General features: G+C 39.4%; 1 protein-coding gene across 1 annotated transcript; it reads left to right on the top strand.

Annotated features, from left to right (window-relative positions):
* The first annotated feature begins 361 nt into the window (after positions 1 to 361).
* On the top strand, positions 362 to 22,268 carry LOC117985576 (RRP12-like protein). Its single transcript, XM_034972335.2, has 20 exons — positions 362 to 615; positions 1,461 to 1,704; positions 2,418 to 2,544; positions 3,395 to 3,694; positions 4,270 to 4,353; positions 5,251 to 5,403; positions 6,344 to 6,579; positions 6,993 to 7,107; positions 8,069 to 8,233; positions 8,823 to 9,470; positions 10,324 to 10,619; positions 11,498 to 11,683; positions 12,367 to 12,539; positions 13,785 to 13,996; positions 14,913 to 15,169; positions 15,960 to 16,177; positions 17,662 to 17,844; positions 18,728 to 18,890; positions 20,857 to 20,997; positions 21,703 to 22,268. The coding sequence occupies exons 1-20, from the start codon at positions 480 to 482 to the stop codon at positions 21,782 to 21,784; spliced, it is 4,119 nt and encodes a 1,372-aa protein (XP_034828226.1). The 5' UTR covers positions 362 to 479; the 3' UTR covers positions 21,785 to 22,268.
* The last annotated feature ends 106 nt before the right edge of the window (positions 22,269 to 22,374 follow it).

Here is a 22,374-nt window from a genome sequence, read left to right as displayed (position 1 = left end):
TGCAAAACAAACTTTGAGAATTCGTGGCGTAATTGTATTTATCATGAATAATGTAAATATTTGGTGTACCTACGTTTGTTATAAAAAAAAAAAATGAGTTATTTACTTGTTTTCATATAAAAAACGTTTAATACAAATATTGTTGATCGGTTAATACAAATATTGACTACTAAACAATGGTAATAATTGTCGTGTTATTCATCGTTACGTCGTGCTATCGCTATCTCATACGCGGTTACACAGTACTTACATCTACCTATTATTCTATCTACGATTGACAATGAGATTGACACGATAAGTCAAGCGATAAGTGCCCTCTATGACTCTATGGCTCATGAGAAGTAATTTTTGACAACCACTTGAAACTAGTTTCTGGTTGGTAATACAACTTCATGTTCTTTGAGCTGCTGATCTGCTGATTTAAAAAATAGCAAAGTGCAAACCACGTGTGATGTGTTTTGGTGTGTAAAAAATTAAATATGGGCAAATTCCGATCAAAAATTAAGGGACAGACAAAAGGGAAAAGATGGCAGAGGGGTCAGTCATCCAATTCAAATCCCAAAACCCAAAAATACAGGGAGATGGCGAAGTCCCGGTTTTTTCAAGAAAATTTGAGTAAGTTGCCTTTTCCTTTTCTTGTTTAAACTGAAAATGTGGTTTAGAATATAGTCGCGAGTATTTGAAAGTCTTTGTTCCTAATTTAGACCAACAAAAACGGTCTAAAATGATGTACTTTCGACATAACCTGTTCATGAATAACATCTCCTAAAAAGTCCTAAATAGTATTATATTTATTTTGCTTAGATTTTGCATCTATTAGCTTTTTGTTAATCGCCTTAGCTAAATATCTGTAGCATTAAGGCATCATTTAATTAAAAACAACAAAAATATTTTTAATAGGACCTACAAAAACATAGTGTTTATGTACCTACTTAACTGCAGTAAAACTTTAATTTGGTCTTTAGACCTGTAGAAGATCTGGGTTATTTAGTACACATACCTAACTTTACACAAACATTTATATCCATGTTACTTTGGTTCTCATATAGATCGCTTTAGTTCTGATTTGATCACGTAGAGCAGTGTTTTTCAAACTGTGGGTTGACAAGTCAAGTCAAGTTTCATTTTCTTGACATTTCGATCAATATTGGTCTCCTCAATATAAAGAAAACTAGATGATGTCCGCAACTTCATATGTTTGAAAATCCTGTGGGAACTCTTTAATTTTCTCTCTTTAATGCTATCTCTGTATCCATTAAAATCAGTTAAACAGACCGGCCATGAAAGGCTAGTAGACAGACAGACCCGTATAAACAAGTAAGGTTTAAACTACAAAGTCTTTGAATGAATGCCATAGTTTTATTAAGAGGAGGTGGCCAGAATTTTTTTACTTGTAAGGGGTTCTCCAAAAAGTTTGAAAAACACTGACGTATAGGAACTCCAACTTTTATATATTTCAGCCAATTCCGGCCTCACCCAGCAAGCAGTGCTCAAACACGATGCAATGATAACATATGGACATAGTAAACAAATGCCTACAGACAATGACTTGACCATTGCTAAGGAATTTGAGAATATGTCCGTGAGAACAGCAGACGAGGGATCAGACACTGAATATTCTGGGTCTATGAAATCAGGCACATATAAGACATTCCAGACCTTTGCTTCTGATTGGAGCCAGTGCTCTAACATCAGTTTTAGCAAGTAAGTTACTGTGAATTCAAACACTCAAATGTTAATTAAATTCAATTAAAGATTCACAAATTATTTTAAGATCAGGTTATTTTGTTTATATTTCAAAAGAACAAGACAGCTTTTTTGATGAAAGCTCTCGGCTTGATCTCTTCCGACATCTTACCTAACACAAAACAATATTAATTCTCTATCTATTGCTGAAAACCACATTAAAATCCATTGCGTATTTTAAAAGATCTAAGCATACATAGGTACAGATGATGGGAAGCGACATTGTTTTATAATATGTAGAGATATCTGGTATGGCTGTACAACTGAACACATGAATAAATGAACACATTTCTAAGAATTCCATTATGAGTACGAAATATTAATTAGGACTCTATAACATTGCATTTGTAAGTCAGTGAAATTAATGTTTTCTGGGGTCTTAATAATTATGTCTTGGTTCCCTGTTGAGAGTGGTTACTACCACTGTATAGGGTGTTTCAATATAAGGGTTACAATACAAACCAAACAAACCTTTTTAATTTCTACGTATTAAGGAATTTTTCGTTAAATAAAAGAATTTACACTGTATATCATTGACTAGTAGGCACCATCCCTATTCCATCAGCTGTATTTATATATTGACTGATAAGTTTGGCCTCTACCAGAAATCGCTCAATGTGGCTAAAGAAGTGTTCACTTCCAAAACTCATTGACAACAATTTTGTTGCCAGATTGCTAACAAGGTTTGACTCTAACAATGCAGTGCATAAGGAAATGCTGGCAGTCCTTGCCGCTGTGGCAGAGGTGATCAAGGAGCAGGGTGGCAAAGAGTCTACCACTGAGTACTTTGCTGCATTGGTCAGTGACCTTTACTTATCTTTTTTCAACGTTATCTTTTCCATTTGTTTTAGTTTATCTTGCAAAAATTTATTGAGCTACCAGGAGAAGCCTAACTTGGTGTACAGTAGAATCTGTTTATTATGACTGCTATACTACTATATTGACCAACCGCCTAATATGAAGTAATTACACAACGAAGTTTGGTTTTCATATAAAACTCTTTATCAAAGTCGGATATAATGACTTCGCTTACAGTGACATGTCGCTTATTATGACCCATTTTTAATAAATTTTCCGCCGACGTCCGTTTATTATGACGTGTTTGTCAATTCCCTTCGATGTCATTATAAACGTGCTGCGTGATTGCGGGAGAACGACAGCTACAATGTCACGATCGCTATCATCTCTGATTGGTTAACGCTCGCTCACTATTGGCTACAATGCATTGTTGCAACAAGAATCGCACAAATTCAGCCAATCATAACAATTGAGATTGTAATAATGATTGATTCAGGTTTTAGACAATCACCCTACTGTATTTTGAAAATGTATTGTTATTTTTATGGTTCCGTACCTCAAAAGGAAAAACGGAACGCATATAGGATCACTTTGTTGTCTGTCTGTCTGTCAAGAAACCTTCCTGTTCCTGTCAAGAAGTTCCTGTTGACCTAGAATCATGGTATTAGGTAGGTAGGTAAGTCTTGTAGCACACGTAAGGGGAAAATCCGAAAACAGTGTATTTGTGTTTAGGTACATCACAAAAAAAAAATCTGTTCAGGAACAAATACCAATTAGCATTTTCAGCTTTCAAAGTAAGATAACTATACAAAGCTGGGTATTTTTTATTTATACATTGGATTATTTTTAGATGCAAACACTGAAAGCATCAGAAGGCGACGAATGCCTGGTGGCTACACTATCACTTCTATCCATGGGCATCAAATCAGTGCCACAAGCAGTACTAAGGAAACAGTTCTCCAACTGTGCAACAATATTCACAGACATTTTGGAGAAGAATGGGCAATCGGAGAACGGCATGTTGTTGAGAAGTGCACTAGGTTGTTTGTCTGTGTTGCTGCGAGCGCAGGAGTATGCTTTGTGGGGGGATTCCTCCACTTTGAGGGTGTTTGAGTCTGTGTTGGCGTTCACACTGCATTCTAAGCCAAAGGTTAGTTTTGAAGAGATTTTATGAGAGATTTTGTAAAGTGGTTATAATAAAAAGAATACCCGACTGAGTTTGTTGTGGGCTCTTCTTAGACCTGGGCGCGTTTGGAACCCTCGTAGCTTTAGTTTTAAGTTTGCGTAATAATTATCACCACTATATCTTACAAATCCAACAACCGACTCTCAAAAAGTGTAATTTATTATTAAATTTGAATAAGTTATTTGAATTTTGAAGGCGCAGCTTGTGAGTAACTCAAGATATTTTTTCGGATTAGTGAACGTTACTTCTGTGTTTAAAATGGTCACCAAACAGTACTGCTGTTTTAAGGCTACCATAGTCAGTATCACAAGTAGTACTAAGGACACAATTCTCTGACTGTGCAAGCAAGATATACATTAATCTATATTATTTTAAATCGATTTATATGTTAACACTAACTTATGCTTGTCAGTGCATATTTTTGTCCATATATGCGCGAGAATGTCCATAATAATACTATGTACTATTTGGTCGTCCCACACAGCTATTTATTTAAATAATCATTTTTATTCAATAGAGCTTTTTACTAAAAACAACAGGTCCGTAAGGCAGCTCAGCATGCAGTGACTGCAATATTGAGGGGAAGTTGTTTCATGGTGCCAACTGAAGACCAGAAAATTAAGGTAAGATATTATAAAAAACAATTTTGAGATAATATTATACAATATAGTGACTCCCCGTCTACTATCAGTACCCTTATTATAAACTAGCTGATGCCCGCGACTTTGTCCGCGTGGAATTAGGTTTCTTTAAAATCCCGTGGGAACTCTTTGAGTTTCCGGGATAAAAAGTAGCCTATGTCACTCTCCAGGTCTTTATCTATACCCATGCAAAAAATCACGTCAATCCGTTGCACCGTTGCGACGTGATCGAAGGACAACGCGGTTGAGTCTCAGCCGCGACGCGTGCGCGAACTGACTCCCTTGAAAAAGGACCCCGGATGGGTTCGAAACTAGTCTGGTTAACGTCGACTAAATGCGTGAATACAGCCGGTGACAGATATTATATTATATTATATTAGAGCCTCAATAGCTTGAAGTATGTTGAGACCGTAGGTAATAATAAAATGCGGCAACCGTGAAAGATGTTTACTCAGAGCCGGCTTATGATCTACAAACTTTTGGGCTAACAATACCAATAAAGAAATCTTCCATACTATTGTCTTAATCGTATTGCTTAACTACCTAACCCACATAATTTTGCATCACCTCTCTTTCAATCCGATGTGCAGGCAACCTACTTCGATATATTGAGGAGTTGCATTTTTATGTTACAGCTAATATAAACATGCTATGTTTAAACTGACAATTTGTACATATTACAAGCTCAACCGGTATAGGAGTGGACTGAAAACCGAAAGGTCGACGGCTCAAATCCCGCCCGTTGCACTATTGTCGTACCTACTCCTAGCACAAGCCTAACGCTTAATTGGAGAGGAAAGGGGAATATTAGTCATTTTAATATGGCTAATATTCTTATTTAAAAAAAAAAAAAATTATATATAATATATTTGGTTTTAGGTCCCCAAACTCCATCCTGCATCCAACCGTACAGCAGAGTACTGCGTCTCTCAAATCAAACCGGAGGCCCTCTTGTCTGGACACCGTACAGTGCTGCACATTCTTACCTTGTTACGCGATGTGCTGCCAGTTTTCAGCAAGGAGTATATTAAGGTAAGGCAAGAAAATAATATGAGATTATTCTATAGACTACTAGCTGATGCCCGCAACTTCGTACGTGTGGATTTAGGTTTTTAAAAATCCCGTGGAAACTCTTTTCCAGGAAAAAATATATATAGCCTATGTCACTCTCCAGGTCTTTAACTATACCCATGCAAAAAATCACGTAAATCGGTTGCTAAGTTGCGACGTGATTGAAGGACAAACCAACAAACAAACACACTTTCGCATTAATAATAAGGGTACTGATGGATTCCTTAGTATGAGGGAAATATATTTGAATACATAATTATTTTCATACTAAGGGTGAGAGAGCACACTCTGACTTAGCTTAGACTTAAGACAGAGTTAAAACGAGACAGAGCTATCTATATCTCTCGCATAGATCTCAGCCTAAGACTCATCTAAATATATAAAAACCGGCCAAGTGCGAGTGAGGCTCGCGCAACGAGGGTTCCGCACTACAGTCGTATTTTTCGACATTTTGCACGATAATTCAAAAACTATGATGCATAAAATAAATAAAAATCTGTTTTAGAATGCACAGGTGAAGACCTTTCATATGATACCCCACATTATATAGTTCTTACTTCGAAAATTGAAAATACTAATTATTATTAGTTCATGACCACAATTTAATTTTTTTTGTGTAATGTAACCACAAATTCACGGTTTTCAGATTTTTCCCCGAATGTCTGCTATAAGACCTACCTACCTGCCAAATTTTATGATTCTAGGTCAACGGGAAGTACCCTGTAGGTTTCTTGACAGACCGACAGACAGACACACCGCTCCCGTACCCCGTCAGTCGCCCGCAACGTGTCTTAGAGAGTACCTACCCGTGTACAACTTCAATACCATTTCGCCTTATACCTAGATTTCTTGTTTGCTGCGTTGTAGACGACAGCTCAATTAAATATTTTCTACCCCTTAGACAATATGCGAAGCGATTTTGTCCCTTATGACCCACAACAACGTTTACATCAAAACCTGTTGCCTCCACACTCTACACGCTTTGTTCTCCGCGCCTCGGGACATTTGCAACTTGACGGCCAGCCTTGGCGTCCAACTCACGAGGGCCCTAATGGCGGCCAGGCCCGCCGCCAACGACACTGGACAAATATTGGCCTGGGCTGCCGTGTTGCAGCAGGGATATGGCTGTCTTGCTGGGTAAGTTAATATATCCTACAAATATGTTGGTTTGTAACTTGACTACCTTGAACGAATGAAGGAGTAAGGGTGCGTTTCCACTGAAGCGGAACTGGGCGGAGTGGAACGCAGCGGACCGCGAATTGGCCAATGAAAGTGCTCGCAATCCCCACTCCGCATCAGTGACCAATTCACTCTCCACCCCGCCCAGTTTCACGTCAGTGGAAACGCACCGTAAGATTGAGATCGCACTTTGACTTTGCTCAGACTTAACACATTGTTGAAACGAGACAGCGTTATAATTCTGAAACTTGAGTCTGAGCAAAGTCAAAGTATGCTCTAAAGATCTCAGCCTAAGTCACGGGCATCAGCTATATCTATTTATATTTGTATAGTCAGAACTCCTAATATTTATATATGTATTTTTATTGCAGCTTAGACTTAAACCTTTGCATACCGAACCTACCATTGTTCGTGAACATCTGTGTTTCGGAGTTATGGCTCTCAGACGTTGCAGATGTCAACTCGGCATCCACCAACGCCCTGAAAGTAAGTACGTACAGTACGAGGCAGAATATAATGTACACCTTTACAATGAGATTTCGGCTTTGTAGAGCGTTGTCTCTGTCACTCATACCTATGTGACTGTGGGGGACTGCTGACGCCTAGGGTTTTGCCATGCTGGCCTTTTTGTAAAACTTAGCGCGGTCAAGAGTTGTTCCCCGGCAAACGCGTACACTGGTCGTATCTTGTCTTGTATTTGTGTTTATAACTTAGAGTCAAAGAAATTATTAAAGCAATAATGAATCAGTTCACTTTTATTTGTTTTTAAGTTGGCTCGGCCAAGTCCTAAACAATAAAATTACGTGCATTTTATTTTCATCGTAATGATCGTAATATACCAAGTTTTGGTAGAGAAAAATGGGGATGAAAAACACTGAATGTTTTTCCCATTTTTCTCTATGAAATACTACTTAAATTACAATAAAAATATGTTTTAAAAGAACGTAATTAATTTTATTGTTTAGGATTGGTAATACCACATTTGCCAAAAGTGTACTGATTCTTTCACAATCATTGAACATCCCACCTATTCTACTCCCTTTACAACCTCTCGCACTGCCAAGGGTCACTGGTAGAGATCTCTCATAGAGATAAGTGCTGCCCTGTCCACTTTTACTCTCTTTTTCTCTTTATTGTAAATGTTTTTGGTACAAATAAATAAAAACAGAAGGTGTGACAGAGAAGGAAACTTAGTTTACCATACCACCATAACCTTATGTTTTCTTTAAATATGTTCTGGCCTATAACTCTAATAAGAGCCTCAATAGCTCAACTGGTACAGGAGTGGACTGAAAACCGAAAAAGGTCGACGGTTCAAACCCCGCCCGTTGCACTATTGTCGTACCTACTCCTAGCACAAGCTTGACGCTTAGTTGGAGAGGAAAGGGCAATATTAGTCGTTTAACATGGCTAATATTATTTAAAAAATATATATATATTCATCCAGGCGGTACTCCTAGACTGCGTGAAGCCAGCAATAGAGTCAGACGAGAGTTTGGTGAAACACAAGACACACATCGACACGATATTCAAGAGCATCGGCACTGGACTGGACAACCCTTTCAACCAGGCCATCAAACATGTCATACTCACCATTGCGCTCTGTTTTGAGGTAAGTTCCAGCACATTAAATGAGGGTCATGACACCTCCCACCAGGGAACCTGTGGTATGTTGCACCATTTGCCTTAGTTTTTGTGACTGCATCTGGAAGCCTACTGCATTATTATCCCAAGAAAACTCTTGCAATGATAAATCTCAGTCTTGAAGATGCTCTCAGCAATGAAGAATACAATACAGAGAGGGCATCATAAATTTTGATATTGTGAGAGGTGTTGATTTAATTGACAAACTTGTCTCTGAAATCTAAATATATTAAAGGAAAAGGTGACTGACTGACTGACTCACTGATCTATCAACGCACAGCTCAAACTACTCGTCGGATCGGACTGAAATTTGGCATACAGATAGCTATTATGACGAAGGCATCCGCTAAGAAAGAATTTTTGAAAATTCAACTCCTAAGGGGGTGAAACTGGGTTTGAAATTTTCGTAGTCCACGCGGACGAAGTCGCGAGCAAAAGCTAGTTTCTTTTAATAACACTATAATTAGCCAATAATCACAATCTTTTCAAGGTGATATCCCTTCATTAGAGAATTATATTTGTCCTACAAAATATGTAATTTGATAATTCTCTCACAGATAGGCAACGAAAAAGTCGAATACGTTCTGGCACCGTTACTAAAAAAGCTAAACGAACGCCGCGAAAGTCACAACTTTCATAACGAGAAAGAAGCGGAACACGCAACTGGATGCGCTATCAAAGCCCTGGGCCCTGAATTCGTACTGAAAATAATCCCTCTCAGAGACGGAAACAACATTAACTTGGACAGAAGCTGGTTGTTACCCGTTTTGAAGGAAAAAATCACGAATTCCAGCCTAAAGTTTTTCGGTACAGAAATCCTGGAGATGGCCACGTTCTGTCGGAAAAGATCTCGCGAATTCGCCGAAGCAAAGGACGCAGCAAATTCTCACACTTACGATTTGCTTTGCAACCAATTCTGGTCATTGTTCCCGAGTTTTTGTAACTACCCAAAAGATGTTAAGGATAACTTCAAGGTTATTGCTCGGGTTTTAGGAAATGTTCTTAAGGATAACCCGGAGTTTAGGTTGTCTATAATGCTAGGTCTGAGGAAGCTGGTAGCTTGTTCGGAAGACAATTTGGAGGATAAAAGTGAACTGGCTCGTTTTGCAAAGAATTACGTGCCGATTCTGTTAAACGTTTATATGTCGCCCGCTAAGGGGAGCGATGCGGAGGGGCAGAGGTTGGCCGCCTTGGAAACCATACAGGTATGTCGAAAATTATGTATTACTAGCTAATGCCCGCGACTTCGTTCGCGTGGATTCAGGTTTTAAAAATCCCTTGGGAACTTTTTCATTTTCCGAGATTAAAAGTAGCCTATGTCACTCTCCAGCAATGGCGTGCACAGTGTTTGAAGCCAGGGTAGGCATTAGTTAGGTAGGAATCTGTTTACTGACAGGTCCTAATGAAAAATATGCATTGAGCTATTACAACTGGGGTAAGCAGTGCATTTATGCCTCTATGACCTGCACGCCACTGCTCTCCAGGTATTTAACTATACCCATGCCAAAAATCACGTTAATCCGTTTCTCCGTGATTGGAGCACAAACCAACAAACACACTTTCGCATTTATAATAAGGGTACTGATAGTGGACAAAGAGTTCGATATGCTGTGTAAATTTTTTGAAATTGATGGAATTAACAACTTGTCCGTATGCGATCCCCTAATTTTCTCAAAAAGTTAAAAATTTACCTGGATGGTTCTTACATCGCTCAATAATCTTCTGACTGTCGAATCATTAAAACAATGGAATTAATGGTACTGATTCTGAGCAGAACCTAATTTTAGAGTAATCGCATCCTCTTCTTACTAATGTAATATGAAAAGGACAAAATTTTATTTTTAGATGGTAAACTCCGTGATTTTAGCGCACAGTCGCGAGCCTACTGTTTAAATTTGTAGCGTGCACTAAAATTTAGAGTCTTTAAATGTAAAGTTCATGTTCTGTCCCTTTTTAGCATTGTTAAAAAGAAAAGGATGCAGTTACTCTAAATTTAGTTTAGAAAAAGACAACGGAATCGGTGCCAGTATGACCTTATAAAACTAAAAATGTTACCAGGTATATCTAACAATAAGCGACCAAACCCTCCGAGAAGAACTATTCACAAATGCCGTACAACAACTCGACGCCTCAAAGGACAACCACTTCCAAAGGGAATCCATCCTAGACGTCATTCGCGTACTAGTACTTTACCAAGACCCAGACCAAATAGCTAATCTCTTCGAGAAATGGGTGTACCCTCTATGCGACACAGTGTTAGAAGACCCCAAGAAGTTTAATAAGAAGAATAGAAAAGAAAAAATGGAGACAGAGGAATCTCAGCAGCAAAATGGAGAGAAGAAAAATGATTTAAGGTATGTTTACATCGTTGATGTAGGAGGAAAAGACTGCAAATATTTCTTACATGCAGGGTGTAACTAGAACGCTAGCAAAAACGAAGACAGATGATACTACTGATGATTACTGATATGATAACACCGACAAAAAACGCGAAAAATAAAATCTTACAGGAACAGTACAGAGATAATGATTTTACAGAGATAGCTTGCGTCCCAGGGACAGATATATAATTTTTGTCCCGAAAAGCAAAAAGTTCAAACAATTTTTTAAAAAAACCTAAATCCAAGTGGATGAAGTCGCGGGCAGCATATATTTAGTACAGAAATAGCTTGCGTCTCGGAGTCGAATGCAGGCTACTGTTCATCCCGGAATTTCGAAAAGTACCCACATGATTTTTAAAAAACCTAAATCCACGCAGACGAAGTAATTATAAATTACTAGCTTATGCTCGCGACTTCGTCCAATTGGACTACACAAATTTCAAACCCCTATTTCACCCCCTTAGGGGTTGAATCCTCAAAAATCCTTTCTTTAGCGGATGCCTAAGTCATAATAGCTATTTGCATGCCAAATTTCAGCCCGATCCGTCCAGTAGTTTGAGCTGTGCGTTGATAGATCAGTCAATCAGTCGCCTTTTCCTTTTATATATCTAGACTAGCTGATGCCCGCGACTTCGTCCGCGTGGAATTAGGTTTTTATAAATCCCGTGGGAACTCTTTCATTTTCGGGGATAAAAAGTAGCCTATGTCACTCTCCAGTTCTTCAGGTCTTTATCTATACCCAAGCAAAAAATCACGTCAATCCGTTGCAACGTTGCGACGTGATTGAAGGACAAACCAACAAACAAACACACTTTCGCATTTATAATAAAGGTACTGATTTATTTTGTAAGGTATAAAGATAAAGCGAAACTATTGGAAATGGAACACAAGAAGGCGTACAGGATTCTAGAAGAGATATTTAAGAGCGACAAGGAGAGTTGTAAAGAGTTCTTGAAGAATAACTATAAGAAAATCAAGAAATTGTTGATGTCTTCGCTGAATAAGGTTGCTGACAGTAGCAAGGCTGCGAGGTTAAGGTAAGTTCGTATTATTTGCTTTACCCCTGAAAATTTTCAGAAGACTAAAAGGAGATTGTCCAAAAATGCATGGGGTAAAACATGTAACTAGGTACATTGTACATCCACATAATTATATTGTAGATAACGGGTACATACCACGATTAATTTGGCAATTTTTATCTGCCGATATTTCGACTCAGTTGCATGAGTCGCTGTCACGACGAAACGGGTTGGGATCTATAATATAATATGTCGTTAAACCACGTAATAAGCTTAAACTCATTATGAAACCACTTTTAACTGTTCCATTCCTTTATTTCATCTTTATTTTAATGCTCGTAATAATTTTTCACTTCATCTTATACATTATACAAATTCCACATTATTACAATGTGGGATTTTAACGTATATTTGACGTTTATTGTTAACAGCTGTCATGTGATTTAAAATGCCGCTTCAAAAAACATGGCAACAAACATCCTATCAAACTTTCTCTGTAGGGACACCATTTTAAATATATTATTGCTTAGATAATTGTGTTCTGATTAAACTTTTTTATTCCATAATGAAATCTCTGTATTTTTCTCTATTTTTGTTTCTAGCATGACTCAGATTGGACCATCTCCTTTTAAATGTTAATTTTAAATACATTGACCTTTGAGTCTGGGCAGAATGTATGTCAAATTGAACTCTATTCACAGGTGCATAGAGCATCTAATCAACTCATCACCGTACCTCAACGCAGAGAGCAAGTTACTAAAAAGCGCAATAGCCGAGTCTGTAATATGCACACGGGATATCAACTCGAGGTGTCGGCAGTGCGCGTTTACCCTCATCAATACTATTGGAAATGTATTGAAAACCCAGGATGGAGGTACGATTTTTACAAAATGAGAACTCACTCGCCATTTTTACTCTGTGTCAACTGTCATGTCAAAAGTACGATTTTTGTCTTTATTTTAAAGGTGAACCGTACTTTTGACATGACAGTTGACACAGAGTTAAAATGGCGAGTGAGATCTTAAAATGTATACGTTATTTATATCTGAAATATCGGCACTGGCAGCAAGGCCTAGCGCTCCGGGAAGGCGCACGAATGATCTCAAGGGAAATAGTTCTAGGAGTTGCCTTGTTAGTTAGAGATTTGGTCAGATTCTGAATTTTAATGAAGTGATTTTTTATTAATTTTGTTATGAGTTATATTATGGCATCACAAAGCTGCTTCGACCAGCTATAATTTGTTTAGAAACATTTCTTTTTGCGTATCAAAACCTTCAAGTCAAGACTGAATAGGCATCTTTTAGGCAAGCACGATCCATCTTAAGCTGCATCATCACTTGCCAGCAGATGTGATTGCAGCCAAGCGCTAGTCCAAAAATTTGTTTAAATCTGAAGTTTTTTTCACCGATTTTTATTGGGTAAATTCATTTTATTCAATAACTTCCTCATAGGTATGCAATCGTTCTTAACAATGCTGCTATTCGGTCTGTCAGCACCTCTGCCGCGTATAACGAGTGCGAGATGGGCTTGGAAACCGCACAGTCTCTTGGAGAAAGTCGTTCTCGATAACCAGTTACAGACGTCAAAATGTCATTGATTTGGGAATTTCTGGTAGAACTAAAGGGTGTAGGAAAGATTTAGAAAGCTGTTGAAGCTAGTATTTCACCAGGAGTACGATCTTCAGCAACGAAAGACCTCAAGGGAGAGAGTTCTTGAAGAAAGTTTGCCTTTTAGTCACAGAGATTTTGGTCATGGTGACTTTTAAAGGGGTGATTTGTCAAGTGATTGAGTTTGACACATGACGTTTGACATTCATGTTGAACCATTTCTTACTTAATATCTAAACACATTTACACCAATCTTAGACTTTACTAGCTTATGCTCGCGGCTTTGTCCGCGTGGACTACACAAATTTCAAACCCCTATTTCAGCCCCTTAGGGGTCGAATTTTCAAAAACCCTTTCTTAGCGGATGCCTACGTCGTAATAGCTATCTGCATGCCAAATTTCAGCCTGATCCGTTCAGTAGTTTGAGCTGTGCGTTGATAGATCAGTCAGTCAGTTACCTTTTCCTTTTATATATTTAGATTTTGAGCATTTATTGAGGAATTTTGTCACAGGTATGCAAGCGTTCATAACAATGCTGCTGTCCGGTCTGTCAGCACCTCTGCCGCGTATAGCGAGCGCCACGTTACGTGCCATCGCTGCCGCATTGTTCACATTCTCTGAGGAAATGGGCTTGGAAACTGTGCAGAGTCTCTTAGAAAAGGTCACGGAGCAAATGCTGACCAATAATAGAGAAATTGTGGCAGCCGCAATGAGTTTTATGAAGGTAAGTACCTCGTTGAGCAAACAAAACTAGCACCAATATAACAGGTATGGCCAATAACGTCTACGCACTAGCCGGTCATTCTGATTAAAAAAACCGGTCAAGTGCGAGTCAGGCTCGCGCAAGGAGGGCTCCGTACTACAGTCGTATTTTTCGACATTTTGCACGATAATTCAAAAACTATGATGCATAAAAATGAATAAAAATCTGTTTTACAATGCATAAGGTGAAGACCTTTCATATGATACCCCACTTGATAGACTTATCTTACTTCGAAAGTTGAAAATACTAATTATTATATAGTAACCACAAATTCACGGTTTTCAGATTTTTCCTATAAGTTGTTTGCTATAAGACCTACCTACATGCCAAATTTCATAATTCTAGGTCAACGGGAAATACCCTGTTGGTTTCTTGACAGACCGACAGACAGACAACAAAGTGATATAAGGGTTCCGTTTTTCCTTTTGAGGTACGGAACCACAAAAATCGCTTTTGCTTATAACTCGATGGCCTGTGTGACTAATTATGTTGTACACAATCTCTATACTGCGAAGATGGTTTTATACAACTAAAACAATGAATTAGGAACATTTTTTTAGCGTAGTAGCACAGCCGGGTATCCGCTAGTCTATATATATAAAAGGAAAAGGTGACTGACTGACTGACTGACTGACTGATCTATCGACGCACAGCTCAAACTACTGGACGGATCGGGCTGAAATTTGGCATGCAGATAGCTATTATGACGTAGGCATCCGCTAAGAAAGGATTTTTGAAAATTCAACTCCTAAGGGGGTGAAATAGGGTTTTGAAATTTTGTAGTCCACGCGGACGAAGTCGCGAGCATAAGCTAGTAAGGTATAGAATTTATTTGTCCAGAATTTCTTTGTCCTAAATTTCATAAACACTATTTTAGGTATACACAAAAGTGATACCAACGGACGCTCTAGCAGGCAGTTTACACATCATCTTCAAAACCTTTTCAACCATGAGCGACGACTGCAAGCGCCATTCTCGACTGGAAATCGGGTATTTCCTCATTAGAATGACGCGGAAGTTCGGAGCGGAAATAATAGAGAAACTCATCCCCGTGCAAGATGCTGTGATGCTGCGTCGACTGAGGAATGTGCGCAAGATGAACAACAGGCGGAAGCGGATGAAGGAGGGACAAAGGTAGCATCAAAAAAAAAAACCGGCCAAGTGCGAGTCAGGCTCGCGCAATGAGGGTACCGTACTACAGTCGTATTTTTTCGACATTTTGCACGATAATTCAAAAACTATGCATCAGCATAAAAATAAATAAAAATTTGTTTTAGAATGTACAGGTGAAGACCTTTCATATTATGATACCCCACTTGATATAGTCACTCACTTCGAAAGTTGAAAATACTAATAGTAATTATTAGTTCATGACCACAATTTAATTTTTTTTGTGTGATCTAACCCTAAATTCACGGTTTTCAGATTTTTCCCCAAATGTCAGCTATAAGATCTACCTACCTGCCAAATTTCATGATTCTAGGTCAACGGGAAGTACCCTGTAGGTTTCTTGACAGACAGACAGACAGACAGACAAAGTGATCCTATAAGGGTTCCGTTTTTCCTTTTGAGGTACGGAACCCTAATTACTACTAAAGTTTGCGGATACTAAATCTGTCAAACAAAAGTCACACACACACACACACAGTACAGGATTCTGAGCGCAACTTAGATTCATCATCATCATCATCAACAACCGATAGAATTCAACCCCTAACGGGATGAAATAGGGGTTTGAAGTAGTCCACGCGTACGAAGTCGCGAGCATAAGATTGTGTACAATAAATTATTATCTGAAGTTAGACATGAATCTTCAAGTCAAGAGTGAATAGGCATCTTTTAGGCAAGGGCGCTCCATCTTAGGCTGCATCATGACTCACTCACACTGTCTCTGGCCCATTTACCTTAATCAATATCAATACAGGGACCAAGAAGATTCAGGATCAGATATGGACGTAAAAGGCACCTCCAAGACCCTGGAAGACATCCTCAAGGACTCGGACTCGGAGATGGAGTTCCTGGAGGATGAAGAGCGTCCCAAAGCTAAGGCGAAGGGCAAGAAGCGGAACCAGGCCTGGATTCAGGACGATCCTGAGAATATCGTGGATCTGGCTGATGTGTCGTCTGCTAGGAAGATTACAGGTTGGTACTTACATACATAAAGAAAATACTGACTGACCGACATGGACGTCATTGGGGATAGAGTTCCTGGAGGAGGACGACTGTCCCGGGGCCATATAGAAAGAAATTGACGACCATCCTGGCGCAGTCGTGAGCGCTGTGGTCTTATTAGTGGGAGGTCCCGGGTTCGATTCCTGGCAGGGGTTTGGAATTTTATAATTTCTAAATTTCTGGTCTGGTCTGGTGGGAGGCTTCGGCTGTGGCTAGTTACCACCCTACTGGCAAAGCCGTGCCGCCAAGCGATTTAGCGTTCCGGTACGATGCCGTGTAGAAACCAAAGGGGTACGGGTTTAATAAAAACTGCCATATCCCTTCCAGGTTAGCCCGCTATCATCTTAGACTGCATCATCACTTACCATCAGGTGAGATTGCAGTCAAGGGCTAACTTGTATCTGAATAAAAAAAAAAAAAAAAAAAAAAAAGGTAGAAAAACTTTTATTTATGTGCCACACATTACCGGTTAAATCTACAGGTTAGGTTATCCCGGCGCCTCTAATACTTGAGCAGTAAAGTCAAAAGAAGAAGCGCCGGAATAAATAGTATTCTAGTAACAGTGCCAGCAGGTCTGATTCTTGACCTGGTCTTGAGCCAAGCGCTAGTCTTCTTCTTGAATTGCCATCTCCTATCGGAGATTGGCAATCATTAGGGCTATCCGCACCTTGGACACTGCTGCGCGGGAAACAGATCAAGTACTCTTCCATTGGCGTAAATTCTTTAGCCACGATGTTCTTCTTCAGCCGGGTGGTCTTCTGCCGGATTTTCCCCTGAATAATGAGCTGAAGGAGGTCGTATTTGCTGTCTCATAATGTGGCCGAAGTACTCTAACATCCGCACTTTTGTGGTCTTCAGGATTTCAAGATCAAGCGCTAGTCTATAAATGTAACTAAGTGTAGGTAGGTGTAGGTATATTATGCTTGCTTGCACATTTCATAAACTTTTACCAGTGGACCCTACACTAGGAGGTGACCTGTATCGTGGGGTCCGAGTTAATGTTTACCATGGTTTCCTGTTTTATTTCATTAATGCGGTTAAGCATGGAAAATTAGTGACTGAAGTATATTAATGGTATATATATGTTATAAAACTTATGAATACATATCATAATAAGGATTATAATATATAAGAGATCATTACATACTAAAAATAATAATAATAATGTAATATATTTTATAAATAAAAGTAATGGAAAATCTAAATGTATAAATGGAAAAGGTGACTGACTGACTGATCTATCAACGCATAGCTCAAACTACTGGACGGATCGGGCATGCAGATAGCTATTATGACGTAGGCATTCGCTATTTTGAAAATTCAACCCCTAAGGGGGTGAAATGAAGGTGAGGTTTGAATTTTGTGTAGTCTACGTGGACGAAGTCGCGAGCATAAGCTAGTTAAAAAATAAAGACATTTGAATTTTACGCTAATTAGTATGTTTTATTTCCCAGCAACAAACCCAACACAAAAGAAACGGTTACCAGAAGAAAAGAAACAGAAGAAAGATGGAGGATTCAAGACAGCACCGGACGGCCGACTCATCATCAGTGAAGATATGTTTGATGGTGATGGTGATGATGGCAAAGATGAACCGCGGCCCAGCGGTGATGTGGACAGCGATACTGATGATACAGGTATGTTTTATCTAGAATTTTCTAGAAAATCATCATCAATATTTTGACACCTTGATACTATGTGACTCAGCTCTATCATGTTGGTACGAGAGCTATACAGGGTGTAACCAGAACGCTCGCAAAAACTTAGCGTTATTGTTATACTACCTAAACACAATCCAATACCAATAACCATTTGCCTCATTTTGTAGTTTTAGTGATTTAGTTATTTTTCAAACCCTCAATGTATAGCGTGAAAAACTTGGGTCAACGCCACACCTACGGCGCGGCATTGATTCCGAGTGGCCTACTTACGCAACATTTGACCTCTAGCGTCATTCGGATGTTTTATTTGCAATATATCGTGAACTTTTACAAAATATAGGACTTATTAAAATAGTTTTTCGCGTTTTTTTTGTGGTATCGTATCAGTAACTATCAGTACTTTCACCTGTCTTCGTTTTTGCCAGCGCGCGTTCTGATTACACCCTGTATATTCTTGATTTAAAAAAAAAATTGGTTGGGACTGCCAACAGAAGAGAAAACTTTAAAAAAATCTTTGACGCTATTAGGAGGTAGGTACTTAGACTGTCGAAAAAAAATACACTTCCATTAAAAATTGAAGGATATAATTTTATCTATACTAATATTATAAAGAGGTAATGTCGTTAAGTTTGTTTGTAGGGGGTAATCTTTGGAACTACTAAACCGATTGGAATTAATTGATAAGCAATTGCATTCATAAATCGTAGTGATAACATGGGGATTTTTAAAGAATAATGCGTTTAAATGTATTTACGAAATTTGGTACTGAGATATGAGGTGCAGCTCAGCATAATGTCTTATATGAGTATGTATTACATATTTGACACTTTAAACTAAAGGAGCGTATTCCACATCACAGATAACGAAGCAGAGAACCCGAAACCGTCCAAACTGCTCAAGTCGGGAGTCAAGCGCCGCTACGATGATATCCTCAGCATAAAGAGCGGCCGCACAAACAGGAGCCGGGCGTCTACTGTCACTGTCGGCTCCAAGTACAAGGCCGGCGGCAAGGGAATACACAGGTGAGAGTGAAGCCACACGTTGCGTTGCGTTGCGTTGGCGGTGCGCCGGATAGTGGTGGTTTTTGATGCACGGTCACCATCCTAGAACCTTAGCACCCCTTTTTTATCGCTGGGAAATGCGTTTACGCATCCCCCTCCCTGGAGCCAGCCAGCCAGCTGCCCAACCAGCCAGTCAACTGTAAGGAAGGTATATGGGACTCGTCGGCCGATAGGCGACCGGAATACCCATTAAAACCCAGCGGCGCTCCTGCGCGTCGCCTGGCGACTGGGTCACGGGAACACCGAAGCAATAAACCGCGACCCAGCCAGCGACGTCCGCCGAGGCGGACCCTCCACCAGGACCTACGAATTTCGTTCAAAGCTCAAATGGTTACCCATTCGCTTTCGCCGGAGTCTGCACATTGTTTCTCTTCTGTACTGTGTATTGTTCAATCCAATGACTCCAAGTTATTTAAAAGAAAATTTCAAATTTCTAGGCCATGACAGACCAGATAGAGTTTTACGATCAGCGGGAAAGCTCATTCTAGCGCCACCTACACATCGGACAAAATACTTTAAGAATTCCTTCACGGTCACTGCTATCTGTTTATGGAACGAGCTTCCCTCGCAAATCCATCGTGCTGAATCCCTTAACAAATTTAAAATTGACGTCAAAGATCATTACCTATCTCTTTGCTATCATCAGTATCGGCATAGTTTATTATTTAAATCTATATGTGTATATATATCTATGTAGTCTTATGTATGTCTATTATACTTTATTTGTATGTATTAGTGTATTAACAATATGTATTTTATATTCTTAGTATATGGTTTAGTTTATTTAGCTATTGGTATTTAGGTTTATTTTACACCACCTCCCATTGTCCATTTGTTCGTTTTTTCCCTAGCGTTAAGGTTGTCTGGAAGAGATCGCTATTTAGCGATAAGACCGCCTTTTTGTACCTATTTATTAAGATTTCTTTTTGTAACCTGTCATTTGTGTTTCTGTGGTGCAATAAAATATATACATACATACCTACTTACGAGGTCCCCCACCACACGTCCGCGGCGCACCAACGATGTGCGCCTCCCCTCGCCCCGGGGACCCAACGGGCGACAACGGGATCCCACGCATTCCGCGTGTCCCTCTGATAGTCAGAGGGACACGCGGAAAAACCTCCCCCCTGCCAGGTCATTAGCCATAGCCAACAATATCCCCGAAGAGAAATTATTAGTCATGTTACCGGGGTGCACCCGCTCGAATACTGCTGTTCCCCTCGGACGTATCCAAAAGGGACCAGCAGCACCCAGGCACACTGGGAGGTTCCCTGGCTGGCACCCCAACCTTACGACCCCCAGTCTATCACTTTATCGAACTATGTGCCCTTGCCCATTGTCACTTCAGCTTCACAACTAGCTAAGCTATGCCGGTTTTTTAAAATTACTATCGGAAATTATACCGGAAGTAACCGTGATAGCCTAATGGTTAGGACGTCCGCCTACTTTTCGTTAGGTCGGGGGTTCGATCCCGGGCAAGCTCCTCTAACTTAGTTATGTGCGCTTCAAGGAATTAAATATCATTAAACTTAACGGTGAAGTAAAACACCGTGATGAAATTCTGCATGTCTGAGAGTGCTCCATAATGTTCTCAAAGGTGTGTAAAGTTGGCCAGCATGGTGGGCTATGGCTAAACCCTTTTAATACTGAGAAGAGAACCATAGTGAGTGAGCCGGCGAAGGGTTGACCATGATGATCGGAAATTATTATTATCATAATTATAATTTTTATCACTTAAATAAATAAATAAAATAAATAACCTTTTATTTGGGACCATAGCGCACAGTACAAAACAGAACAACACCAGACAAACGTACATAAACAAAACAAAAAAAAACACAACAAAAAACAGAGCATGAAGACAAAAAGATCACAAATACTTAACTAATACGTACGGCTTGTAAACTTAAATATCGCTATATTTCAGACCGCTAGGTTCAGCGGCGTCCGTATCCTCAGCGCTGGGCTCGGAGTTCAGATCGAAGAAGGCTCGCGGCGACATCAAGAAGCGCGGCAAGCCAGACCCCTTCGCCTACCTGCCGCTGTCTAGGAACAATCTAAATAAACGGTATGCCCTTGGTTGTTGAAAATTATGCAAGTATGTACAGTACTGTTCAGGATAGCCGCGGCCGCGCGATACTGTACAGATCCGGCTCGAAGGACCATAGCGCGGCTGACGTGCGGTTGTGCAGGGCGTCCCCCCGACTCATACCCCGATTGCCATCTTGACCTGTTGCGAACTATGGATGATGAACGCGACTACGTGGATTTAGGTTTTTAAATCCCTGTTTAAATTCCCTGGATAAAACGTAGTCTATTTTGATCTCCGGGATGTAAGCTATCCCTGTACCAATCTTGTTTTTAAAGGAGTTTTTATTTTCCGAGATAAAAGTAGCCCACGTCTGACCCCGGGTTGCAAACTATTCTCTACCAAACGTCAAAATCGGTTAAACGTATGGGTCATAAAAAGCTACCAGACAGACGGACAGACACACTTTCGCATCTATATTACTAGCTTATACTTGCGACTTCGTCCACGTGGACTATACAAATTTCAAATCCCTATTTCACCCCTTTAGGGGTTGAATTTTCAAAAATCCTTTTTTAGTGGATGCCTACGTCATAATAGCTATCTGCATGCCAAATTTCAGCCCGATCCGTCCAGTAGTTTGAGCTGTGTGTTGATAGATCAGTCAGTCAGTCACGTTTTCCTTTTATATATCTAATATTATTATAGTATGGATTGTTCTTATGATTATTTTTATCTTTTCAGGAAAAAGTCAGTCACGTCGAATCAATTCAAGGGGGTCGTCAAAGCGAAAACTAAAGGGAAATATAACAGAAAGAAGAAATAGATTGTTTTGTTGAAATATAAGTGTTTAGTTCTATGATATTGCTTCACGTTAATTGTTAACTGTAAATGTTTTCCGATCAAAAGATAGAGAAAATACTTTATTAAAATAACTAGCTGAACCGCCCCGGCTTCGCTCGGGTGAAGTTTAGAAAATTGAGGGGGCGGTTGAATTAAATTTTTCTCTCCGTAATAACCATCCTCGTACTTCAAGGAATATTATAAAAAAAGAATTAGCGAAATCGGTTCAGCTGTTCTCGAGATTTGCACTCAGCAACACATTTAGTGATTCATTTTTATTATAGATAAATGATCTAACTTATATGAAATTAGATGATGCCCGCGACTTCGTCCGCATGGATTTAGGTTTTTAAAAGTCCACTGGCGTCATAAATTGAATCTATATGAGATTTACTTATTTTAAATTTCCTCTCATGTATTACTTGTTTTGTTGATTGACGATTTAATAAAAGGAATTGTTGATTGTACTTTCGTAGTTTTATTTCATTTGACTAATAAATCATAGAAATAGTACAGTACGCCGCAGAAAGTAATGTACAATGACCTTTAGAAGGAGATAGCAGATTTGTAGAG

Source organism: Maniola hyperantus, chromosome 9 (assembly GCF_902806685.2).
Source record: "Maniola hyperantus chromosome 9, iAphHyp1.2, whole genome shotgun sequence".
NCBI lineage: Eukaryota > Metazoa > Arthropoda > Insecta > Lepidoptera > Nymphalidae > Maniola > Maniola hyperantus.
Note: the sequence above shows the minus strand (reverse complement) of the source record. Positions and strands in the feature narration are given on the sequence as shown.

Bases quoted from the DNA above. Each gene is read 5' to 3' on its own strand.
- LOC117985576 (XM_034972335.2), top strand. From the start codon at position 480: ATGGGCAAATTCCGATCAAAAATTAAGGGACAGACAAAAGGGAAAAGA. The intron at 6,580-6,992 runs GTAAGTTAATAT...TTTTTATTGCAG, and splicing joins GGATATGGCTGTCTTGCTGG to CTTAGACTTAAACCTTTGCA. The intron at 16,178-17,661 runs GTTGGTACTTAC...TTTATTTCCCAG, and splicing joins GTCTGCTAGGAAGATTACAG to CAACAAACCCAACACAAAAG.